The sequence below is a fragment of the Embiotoca jacksoni genome, unplaced genomic scaffold (assembly GCF_022577435.1).
Source record: "Embiotoca jacksoni isolate LCO1_2020_lvr unplaced genomic scaffold, fEmbJac1.0.p SCAF_12, whole genome shotgun sequence".
Lineage (NCBI taxonomy): Eukaryota > Metazoa > Chordata > Actinopteri > Embiotocidae > Embiotoca > Embiotoca jacksoni.
Genome location: NW_027185252.1, coordinates 5,891,990 through 5,903,932, shown reverse-complemented (window position 1 = coordinate 5,903,932; position 11,943 = coordinate 5,891,990). Strand labels below are relative to the sequence as shown.

Sequence of the window (11,943 nt, the reverse complement as noted above, 5' to 3'; positions counted from 1 at the left end):
AAACACTGGAAGTCCCGACAAAGCAGACGTGGAATCTTTTCATTTAAAAGTTGTGGTCACGCGTTGCTAAAAATGGGATTTTTCTAAAGAGTATTTATAGAGGAGGTCTTTTTTTGTTTTGATTTCCTACACTGAGCGCAGCGCAGCGGAGTGAGGCGACGCTTCACCAATGAATGTTCAACGTCAGGAAAAAAAACTCACCCCAAATTTTTTGTTGTTGTTGTTGTTTTTTTGGTCTTAATTCCCCCGATGACAGCAGATTATTTCAAACTGTAAGGACAGTTTAATTTCCTCGTAAACAGCTAAGGAGTAAAAGAACTGCACAAAAGTCTGTTTGTTTGTTTTTTTGTTGTTGTTTTTTTAAAGCTCAATTGACCGTCGGCTCAGATTTCAACCCCGGTTTAATTGAAGATGCGTAATTATGCTGTTACGTGAAACTGATTTGACTTTTTTTTGAGTTTGTTTGCTTTGGTTTGTTGACATTTTCTGCAGCGTAACGCGAACGCTTTCCCCATTCAGCCAAATATCCACGTCGAGCTCAGGAAAGTCGAGAGATGTTTTGAGGACAGAATTTGACAAAGAGGACGCAGTTTTACCGTCACTATACCGTAAACTTACAGCCGGTGAAACGGTTTCCTGAGGATCCGCCGAGGCCTCAGCGTCCTCGTTTGTTAAATCGTTTTTTTTTTTGTTTTTGTTTTTGTTTTCTCCAGACTTCTGTGAACCCGACTGACAATCTCATATTTCTGCGAGGAACGACATTCCGCTCCGACGCAGTTTAATGTGTCAGCGTTTGCTTTCAGATGTTGAGTAAAAAAAAAAACAACACAACAAAAACAAAAACAAAAGTGATCTCGTTCAGATTCTGTTCCTCAAATTGCACACTTGCACTCCCTATTTTTCAAATGCTGCACTATAAAAAAAAAAAATCAAAATTGTAAACATCCGCAAAAGTGTTTCTTTTTTTTCGCCGCCGCGCCGCCGGACAGAAGCCGTCGGCGCGGTTACTGCGCGTGTTAAAAAAACGAGGGCGTGGCGACCATATTTCCAGTAAGTGCGGTTTGAGCCGCCGACGCCCTCTCGAGATTTAGGTACGACGCAAAAGTCGAGCGTGCCGACGGGGGTTGCGCGATTCGAGACGACGGCGTGAAAAGCGCTGCCGCTTTCAGCCGCGAGTTCCCGCGCCTGCTCGCGGTACGACGTCGCGGCGTCGACGGGGCGGGGCGCGGCCGTCGTTACGATACGATTTTTTTGTTGTTGTTGTTGTTGTTGTTTTTTTGTTTCATATTTAAAATGACACAGATATTACTGCGACGCGATCGGCCACGCCTCGCCTCCTGAACTGCGCGGGATATTTACTCGACCTCGAAATGAACCGGGCGTCCGTCGACTGTTTACCGATGATTTTTAACCCCCCCCCCTCCACCTCCCCCCAAAACCCGAATGGTGTAAATACGACCGCGATTCCTCGACGGTGCGCGCCGCTGCGGCGTCTTATCAGAATGTGATGTTTCCCCCGCGTTGTGTGTTTTTATGACCGCTGACTTTCAAACCGGGTCCAACACTGTAAAGGCCTTACTAATCATGAAGCCGTTCAAGGTCCAGTTTAAAAGCCACTTTTTTTAAGGGTTTCTGTAAATACTATACGACACCGGTGCTGTACCCCCCCCCCCCCCCCCCCCTCAACAGACCGCGGCTCCCTGGCTCCAACATTCCCAAACAAGACTTTCCGCTGCATTGAATCGTATTTCTGAAACCGGTCAACCGGTACGACGCATTCAAGGCTTTCTGGCTACGGGACCAAATTCAGCTCCGCCGGCACGAAGGCCTCTCTCCGTCTTCAGGACCGAAACCACGAAATGAAAACTAGCTGCTAAGCGAAGGAGCCCTCGTGAAAAGGAGAAGCTCGCGGCCGACGGACCGGCCCGCCCTCCGATCAGACGACGAGACTTCCTGGCGAGACGCGCCGCTTCCTACGAATCCCTGAGCGCACGCGTCGCTCTGAATGAGGACATCTCTTTCAGCGAGCGGGTGTTTGATATCATTACAGTATTGGTTATTTCACGCCTGATTGAACAAGAGTATCAAGTTTTATCAACATTTTGAATAAAGTCTAAATCAAGACTAATGTTGGCTTTTTTTGGTTTCTTTTTTTTTTTTCTTTCTTTCTTTCCAGGTAAAGTTACCACAATTTTTTTTTTTTTAATTTTTCTAACATTTACGCAGCGGTGGAAGAAATATAGAAATTTGAGTACATCCCCATTGAAATTTGGGGCTTTTATTGACATATGTTGGACAATTTATTAATTCCTAATTAAGAGTAATGAGAGAGAGAGAGAGACTAACCCTTTTAATGGGGTTTGTTGACAATCATGAAATTAAAAAAAAAAAAAAAATTTAATTGTCACTTACAAAAGATGAATGAGACACAGATTAGTGTAAACATTATGAGGCTTTTTATTTCCGAAGTGGCACATGCAACAAATACATTCGGCACAGCAGAGTTTTTCTGTCCACCTCACTGAAGGCTGTCCTGATATTCTGGCACCGTTTTTCACTTTAAAAAAACACAAAAAACACAAAAAGCTCAGCTAAAAGTTTAAATAATATTTCATCGATAGTGTCGGGTGGAATAGAAATGAATCGGACGGGAGACGCACAAGCTGCGGTTTTTGGATTACAGAACATTTGTATAAAAAAAAAAAAAAAAAAAGTTGTGACAGTGTAGAAAATTGCAGAAGTCGTATAGTAATGACTAACAGTAAAAGGCTCTTTTTTTACTACCAGTCGTTAATATCTATTATTACTTATGCTCTCTGGCCCACAAAGTCAGTTACAGATCTGTTGTAGCGTTTAATGTCCGACCGTCCTCAACACCTCCTTCTATAAAAATATGTCCGGGTAAACAGACTGAATTCACCTCACTGTGGCAATAAGCTGCACTGCATGAAAAAATAACAAAAATAAAAATAACAAAATGATCTCATCTCAAGGGCCACTGACAAGAGCTGGACCAGAGTGTGGTCAAAAAGCAGGTCGGTGGCCCTCGAGCCGGGAGCATTTTTTTTTTTTTTTTGTCAAAGTACTATTTCTAATAATCTTTAACAATTAGGGAAATGTTTAAAAGCTCTTCTTGGGAGGATGAAATCCTTCCAAGTCAAAGGGAAAGTTGACCTGCGTGTCAGAAGAGCTTTGAACGATAAAGTGCTTCGCTTTCACTGGCAGGGATGTGTGTGTGTGTGTGTGTGTGTGTGTGTGTGTGTGTGTGTGTGTGTGTGTGTGTGTGTGCGTGTGTGTGCGTGCGTGTGTGTGTGTGTGTGTGTGTGTGTGTGTGTGCGTGTGTGTGCGTGCGTGTGTGTGTGGCTGCAGCCGTCGAGGTAGCGATGGACAATTAAAGAGCGATGGATGACGAGTCCAGTCGTTCAGAGGGCGTCTGCGGCACAGAGAAGAAGAGGAAACGGAAATAATTAACTGCACAAAGGAATAACTGTGATGACACCCCCCCCCCCCCTCCGCACATCCGTCACAGGTCTAAAAATAGCCGGACAGGGTGGGGTGAGCGGAGATTAATTATAGTCGTCGTGGAGAGAAAAAGAGAAAGAAATTCTCCCCGCGGGAGTTTCACGTTCCCTCTTTCCGTCTCGCAGCCTCGGGCGGTCGTTACGTGACAGCTGACACTCGACCTGTCGTCGGGTAATCTTTTGTCGCAGCGGGGAGGTGATCCTTTCACCCCGCCGGCGGTACTGTCCGACCGGTCCGTGTGCAGCGCAGACGCAATCACGCCGAACAGACTCTCGTGACATATTCTCACGGATGTGGGAGTCGTTTTACTCCGGCAGGATTCTGATTCTGATTCTGATTCTGATTCTGATTCCGATTCTGATTCTGATTCCGATTCCGATTCTGATTCTGATTCCGATTCCGATTCCGATTCTGATTCCGATTCCGATTCTGATTCTGATTCCGATTCCGATTCTTGATTCCGATTCCGATTCTGATTCTTGATTCTTGATTCTGATTCTGCGCTGCTCGTCACTTTTCAACCCAACAAACAGATGACAAATGTGTGTGTGTGTGTGTGTGTGTGTGTGTGTGTGCGTGCGTGTGTGTGTGTTCATACCTGTGTGATCAGAGCGTAGTGACACACGTCACAGAGCTGCGGGCGCTGCTCTTGGCCTGCAGGGGGATGATGGTCTGGGCCCGGAGGCAGTATTTGGTTTTGGTTTTGAGCTCCTCAGAGTGAGCTTGTTGGAGCAGCACTCCACCTCAAACACCTCCTGAAGAGGAGAGACGGGGGGAGGAGGTGGGGGTGGGGGGTGAGGGGGTGGGGGGGGGGGGGGGGGGGGGGACAGTGAGGCTCCACAGATCACCGGCTGCACCCACAGGACACGACAGACGTTGCAGTTCGACACAAAAGTGGGCCTTGAAGGGCAATTAAATGTCGACAAAATAGTACTTTATTTGTTCTTCTTCTTTTTTCTTCTTTTTGTTGGTATTGTTCTCGTTTTTTTTTTGTCTTTTGTTTTTTTTTGTTACTCTCCTTCTGCTGCCGCTCTTCCTCTTCTTCTTCCTCTTCTATTTCATCACAGCGATGTTGCCATTATACGCGCAGTTTGTTTACGGCGAGCGTTAAAAGTGGCGTTTGTTCCCGCGGCACGCTGCCACAATGGGTATTTTGTGGAGCTGAAACAGTGGATTAATCAACGGTGACGTTTTAGTCGTTCGCGGAGCAAAACCAGTTGTTATCTTCTCGCTCCGGCTTCTCTAAACTGGACATTTTTTCTGCTTATTTGGTCTGTTTTTATGTGACTTACTGAAAATCCTTGAGGTTTTGGACGGCTGCTTGGACAAAACCGGACGTTCAAAAAAAAAAAAAATCACCTCGAAGATGATGTGTGTGTGTGTGTGTGTGTGTGTGTGTGTGTGTGTGTGTGTGTGTGTGTGTGTGTGCGTGTGCGTGTGCGCGTACCTCCTCTCCACTGGTGTGTGTGACGTAGATCTTGTAGTGCAGATCGCTGTGCATCTTGCGGACCAGCGCTCGGGGCTGCTTCACTCGGACCACAATGCTTTGCTCCGTGAAGTTCAGCCTCAGTGTCGGAGGCCTGATTTTGGCTGCGGGGACACATTTCATTGAGCTTATTCATAGAACGAAGGACGCAAAGTCGTGAAAGGACAACGCATTACGAAGAAAAAGGCGGTGAGCGGAGGCGGTTATTTTGTTGTTTTTAACTTCAAAAATGGGAAAAGAAAATGCTGCAACGGCGTTTTGTTTTGTCGAACACGAACCCGACCGCCCGGAGGTTTTTAACGCGACCTCGCCCTTTGGTTTGGGGAGTCGTGGTTGGACTGTACACCGGCATTAAGCCGCAACTGTTGCGTAATGTACATTTTGTTTACTGCTCAAAAAAAGTGAATTTAGAAGTAAATAATTCTGTGAATACAGACCGTGTTGTTGATTTAAATAATTTGGGTGTTTGTCCCCCCCCCCCCCCCTCCCCCACCCCCCCCTCCTCTGGTAGCTGTAACTACAGAAGTAGCCGAATCAGTTGAGTCACGCATCTTTTTGGGGAAGCGAGAAGACAAAGGGAAGAGGATGCAGACGAGGAGGGGGAGGAAGAGTTGCGCAAAGACTCACTGTCCCAGCGCGGGCTGAATCGGGGGGACAGGGCCCAGGCGGATTTGCTGCTGGCGGGCGGAGAGGAAGCGTGCACTCTGGCGTAGTACCACTCCCTGGGTTCAGAGGTCACGCCGCTGAGGTCACAATGGTGCTCCCGGATCCCCTGGCAGCCGTCCACGTCCAGCCACTCAGGCTCGCCATAACTGAGGAGGAAAGACACACAGACACACACACACACACACACACACACACAACTGAATTTGTTAAAAAAAAATTAAAAAAAAAAACTAAATAAATAAATCAAAAGATAAATCATGAGTCAGCAGCACGGAAAGAAAGAAAAGTATTTAGCTTTACTTTTTTTTTAGTTTGATGAAATAAAACCTGGCACTGGGACGTACATTAAGCCTACAGCGGATATTTTGTGTGATTGATTACTTCAGTTTACTTGAAGATATGATCAAAAGATGTATTTATTTATTTTTTTAAGTGTATATGAGGTAGTTCCAGCCATCTCCACCTGGAGCTGCAGGTCAGTTATAATACTACAATGTAAAGTAGCACCGACAGGGATATTTCTGATGTTTCGTGAGTACTTTCACTTCCATACTTAAAAGTATATTTTGTTGATAATATTCAAGCAAACATAAATGCAAAAGAGCATTGGCACTTTTATTGAAGTATAATAAAAACCTGAAGGTTTCATCCACCACTGCGGGAGTGTTTGTGCTGCTAGATGTACGTTACGTGTGCGGATGTGCGGCGTCTCACATTTTCCACTGAGTGTAGTACAGCAGAGACGAGCGGTTGGCGGGAGGAGCCCAGTGCAGCACGGTCTTATAGTCCACAGAGTTGAACCTCACCTGGGCAGGTGGAGGCAGCTTCACTACAACCGAGGAAATTACTCATTATGTACGGTAGTGGTTTATAAGATAAGATCATTTTTCAGACAGTAAGTAACCGATACCTGAACATTTAGCAGATTAGTACATGTTTTGGGACATTTTTTCCTCTCCCCTACAGTATGACTTTCTGATCATATTTTGATATGACATGCTATAATATGACTTTTATGATATTTTGGACGACACTATAATATGACTTTTTTTATGATATTTTGGACGACATACTGTAATATGACTTTTTTTATGATATTTTGGACGACATACTGTAATATGACTTTTTTTATGATATTTTGGACGACATACTGTAATATGACTTTTTTTATGATATTTTGGACGACATACTGTAATATGACTTTTTTATTATATTTTGGACAACATGCTTTAATATGACTTTTTTATGATATTTTAGACGACATGCTATAATATGACTTTTTTTTATGATGTTTTGGACGACATACTATAATATGACTTTTTTTTATGATGTTTTGGACGACATACTATAATATGACTTTTTTTTATGATGTTTTGGACGACATACTATAATATGACTTTTTTATGATATTTTGGACAACACATATTTTAGACGACATACTATAGTGTGACTTTTTTATGATATTTTAGACGACATACTATAGTGTGACTTTTTTATGATATTTTAGACGACATACTATAATATGACTTTTTTATGATATTTTAGACGACATACTATACAAAATATAATTATAATCACATGGGAGTCACATTTGGGGCAGATATCATTTGGACCCCCAAATGTAGAATATCATGCTCCTTGACAGGGAGAGTGAAACTGTTTTGAACACACTTAGCTTTTTTTCTGTGTTTTATGTTTTCCCTCTGGGAAACAATTTTCCTCGAATAGGTTTGTCAGGCATTTAGTTATCTGTCTGTATTTTAAAGTTAAACAAATCTTCATTTCTTGTTTTCTTGTTGAATGACCAATCACTGACATACTGCCTTGAAAATGTTTTAGAAATTAGTGTTTCTTAAAAATGATTACCGTTTGTGCTCTATAATTATGCTAAAATCAGATTTTATAATTAATTAATGAACATATTACATCCTAGTATAAGATGTAGACGATAACATGAATTCTGCTGTTGGTCGGTTTGTTTCTCTTAAGGACCACTAAATTTAAAATTACTCGTTATAACCCACTTAAATCTCATAATTTCATCTCACATCAGTGTGAATGTTTTAAACTAAACCAGATCAATATCAGAAGGTGAGCTGAGAGGGATTTAGGAGGCCGAGAGGATTAACTTTAAAATTAAGTCAAAACAAAAACAACACATATCCACGTCATACTACATATATATAAATACATTAGAAAGAGGTTACCTTGTGCAGCGACACAAACGCCGAGGTTTCCCAGCAGCACGGCTCGGAGCAGCAGACAAGTCATGGTGTTGATGCTGTTTGTGGACGACAAGCAAGCATCAACACGGGACCGATGCTGCTCTTTTTAACATACTCGTTAACTTCCCCTTTTCAGATTCCATTATGCATTTACGGTATTTCTTCAGATAACTGGGCCACCGAGGCCATGTTACATGGCTTTCTGCTTTTCTTTTTTTCAATTTAGAAGACAGGTTGTATTACAGAACAGTGTGTGCTATGGTATTGTATGTCTATTTACAACCTGGATGTTATTGGTAAACTTCAACTCAATACGGTCCATTCCCTGACAGGCTGGTAACAATGGAGACGCCCACTTCCATTTTCCCGGATTCTGGCAGAGATGATGGGAACTTGACCCTGAAACAGAAGCAGCTAAATGGGATGCAGAAATCGTTCATTTTATAATTTACTCAAGTGGGGTTTTTTTTTTTCACTGCGACCTGCTGAAATGTTTTCTGTAATAAAAGTTCTTCAAATGAAGCTCTGGGAGTTCTGGGGAGGATTTATTAATCTTATCAGTTATGTTTGTTCTCTTTAGATTATAAGTATTAGCACACTGACCTGGTTAGGTTTGGCCTGAGTGATAACTATCTGTTCAACATTTTTCTGGAAACATGAAATGCGTTACTTAATTAAGGGTTCTCACAATGAGCTGTTAATATGTGTCAGAGAAATTAGGAGGGCTGACATCTTATCTACTTCTTTTAATTATTAATTATTCTGTTAAGTAATATTTATTGATAATATGTCCTGCAGAACATCAGCAAAAATCCTTAACTGTGCAAGTCACGGTTTATATTTTATTATTACAGCCAACTTCCACTTAATCAAGTGTGCAATTGTATTTGATCACGATTTTCAACTGTTAACAGATTTATGTCTTGGCTTGTGTATGATCATTTTTTCCCCCACAGGGGTTAGCTCTGCTGTAGCCAGGTGATATGCGGAAATATTAGCTTAACTAATTTGGAAATGACAATTTGTAATTGTGATTACAATAAATGTAAACTGGCCTAAACGTAAGGGAGAAAATGTACACATCAAAAATTCAGCGAACCAAAAGTTAGCAAGTTATCAATAAAAGGCTAAAATAGTTTGCTGAAGTTCTGCTAAGCAGTGGGAAAGCAAAAGGTAACAAGTAAATGATGAAAAAAAACAAAAACCAATGTAGCTCAGTTGATAAATGGTTCAAATTGTCGGCGAAGAGTCGCCTAACAGATAACAGTTAAAACATCAGCGGATACAGTTACTGCCTCGCGGGTTACGGGCCTGTGCCATGTTCGTTTAGACTCTTGCGTATGCACCGAGGACTTTGAAGGAATTCGGCCAATAAATCCGATCCCGGTAGAACACAAACATGTAGCTGTGACAGCATAATGCTTCAAGTACGGATGCTGCTGCAAAGATGCTGCAAGTTCCACAACGTGGATGCTTCGCACACATCTTCGACCTGACGGCACGGAAGGTCGCTACAATCACCACAGGGTCGAGGTCGACTCCCCCGGATTAGTGTCACCAATTCAGTGTCCGAATAAAATGTGAAACATGGTCACAATCTCCTCTACTTTTTTATTTTTTTTTATTTTTGTATTAGTTATGCCGTCGCGTTTACACAGATTGAAAGGTCACGGAGACGTTTAATGGCTAAAATGTTATCAGTCCATTTTTGGGTCGAAGTGAATGTCGAAGAAATTCTATCCACGGCTTCTTGTTCACGATAAAGGGATGGCGGGGATGGACAACACAATGCCTCTGTGGCAACAGCTGTAGCCAGAAGCATAAAAGCTAAAACAAATTGTGGACAAAAAGCAAACAGCTCAGTGCCTATGATACTGTTTCATACTTTTTTTTTTTTTTTTTGCTGTTACTAGTGTCGAGTAGGCGCCCTGATCAAACTATTCACCTAGATGACAGAATAAACCTTTAATTCCAGGGTTTGTATTCGGCAAAACAACAGTTTATGTCAGCAGAATACATACAGTTTATACCATACACTACTACAATACTAATCAAAGCAAGATCCAATTAAAATTAGATCAAAGGAAGACAGGGTTGTTGTTTTTTTAATGTGAGAGGTGGTACTTATGAGGTAGTACTTAAGGCCATGTAACTGGCACACACACACAAAAAAAAGGACACACGGGTAATAATTAAGTCCGTTAAGGACGGTTACTGGAAGCAAAAGAGATCCCACACACACACACGCACACACACACACACACACACACACACACACACACACACACGCGCACACACAGCAAAGAGGAAGGAAACATAACTAATGCACACAAGAGGTTTCCCTTGACATTACTGTTTTGGATTGCTCAAATGTCATGAAATGTCATGGCAAGTGTTTCTTCCCCTGACACACACTACACACTACACACACACACTACACACTACACACACACACACACACACACACACGACGGAACCTGCTGTAAAAAGTATTGTAGCAGTAAGTCGACAGATCACACCGAAATGTCAACTTCCCTTCCTTCATAAGCAGCACATCGCGTACAATAACTTTGTGAGAACAACGTTTGATTTGGGGCAGGATGTTCCACATTGACTTCACATAATGTATCAGATGACAGGTTGGTTTTTTTTTTTATTAGAGTAGAAAAAGGGAGAAGTCAGAAAACTTGCAATTAAACTAAAATTACATCATTTACATAAGAATACAGGCAAAAAGTGATTTGCGGAACAGAAAAGGAAACATTAACCCTTTAACTGCCTGCTCTACATTTTAGTAGAGCGCGTCTTGAGTCGCTATATCTTATTGAAAAATGTATTGACCTTGACTTAACCTGATTGAGGTATCTCTACAACTCGGTTTAGGTATGTTATTCAAAAGTATGCCTTCTCAGCTCGCCCCTTAACAGGAAGTTGGCAAGAAACATGTTCCTCCGACATGTGGACAATATTTGGTGAAAATTTCAAAGGTGAGTAAATGTATTCAATATGTTACAGCCCTTGAGGTGTTACTGAACAGAATTATGTGACTTGATACAAAAAAAAAAAAAAAAAAAAAAAAAAAAAAAATTAATTAAGGGTAAAATAATTTCCTAAAAACGTGCTTTACCAAACGGTTAAATTGTCACTTCATAATAACATTAGCGAAGTTAAGCTAATGTAAATGAAAGTCAGTACTTGCTTTGAAATAAAACACATCTGATTATTCATTGTTGTAAATATGATACATTTAATGTTATTTCATCATATATGCTATGTTATTTCATCATATATGCTAAGATTATTTCATAAATAGGGTTGTTTTTTTTCCTGTTGAAATTTTCTTTTGTTACTGAACGGTTGGTTTATCATTTTATGGTCAACGTAGTGATTCTCAACATTTATGCTGTTTATTACTGCCATAAGTTAGCATTGTATTTGACTAATTCTACTTGATGGAATTCACCAATTGATTCCACCGAGTTGTTTTGATCAGAGACACCAATAGGCAGATTCAATCAGCAAGTTGATTTATTCAGCAACTTCAGCATACATGATATCACGGAGAGCCCAACATCAACCAGAGGTCTCTCTGTTGGAGTCTGATCTGAGCACTTGATATTACATACTTTATACTCAGTAGGGCGGGACTTTAGTCTCGGATGTTCCACAAGAGGAGTACCAACTCCTTATAGAGAGTTGGTACCGTGACCTCCTGAATCTGAGTTCAGCTCGTGTGTGAGTTATCACGTACCGAAACTTACTTCGTGTTTTCATGACCTTGGGCACACAGCTGTGTGCAGTATATCTTAATGCTGAGTCGACAGGGTTACATATAGTATCATAATAGCATTTGATTAAAGACTGGATTACCACATACTGTTTTGGTATTTGTATGTAATTTGGTACTTTTACCATAAAGTGATATCTCAACCGTTTGGTAGAAGCCTGTATTTACAGAACTGTGGGGTCTGTTGAAATTTTTTTATTTTTTTATTGTTGTTATTACTGCCCCAAAGAAAGAAAAAAATGCAAAGAAATAATTTT

The 11,943-nt window shown here is 41.4% G+C and overlaps 1 protein-coding gene across 1 annotated transcript; it reads right to left on the bottom strand.

Annotated features, from left to right (window-relative positions):
- Window positions 1-2,443: 2,443 nt before the first annotated feature.
- il22ra2 (interleukin 22 receptor, alpha 2) lies at window positions 2,444-7,964 on the bottom strand. The gene is given in 7 exon segments (XM_069144424.1): window positions 2,444-3,433; window positions 4,121-4,233; window positions 4,236-4,277; window positions 4,970-5,112; window positions 5,636-5,820; window positions 6,389-6,503; window positions 7,882-7,964. Coding segments are annotated over 6 exon segments (654 nt in total). The 5' UTR covers window positions 7,946-7,964; the 3' UTR covers window positions 2,444-3,433; window positions 4,121-4,128.
- Window positions 7,965-11,943: the final 3,979 nt, after the last annotated feature.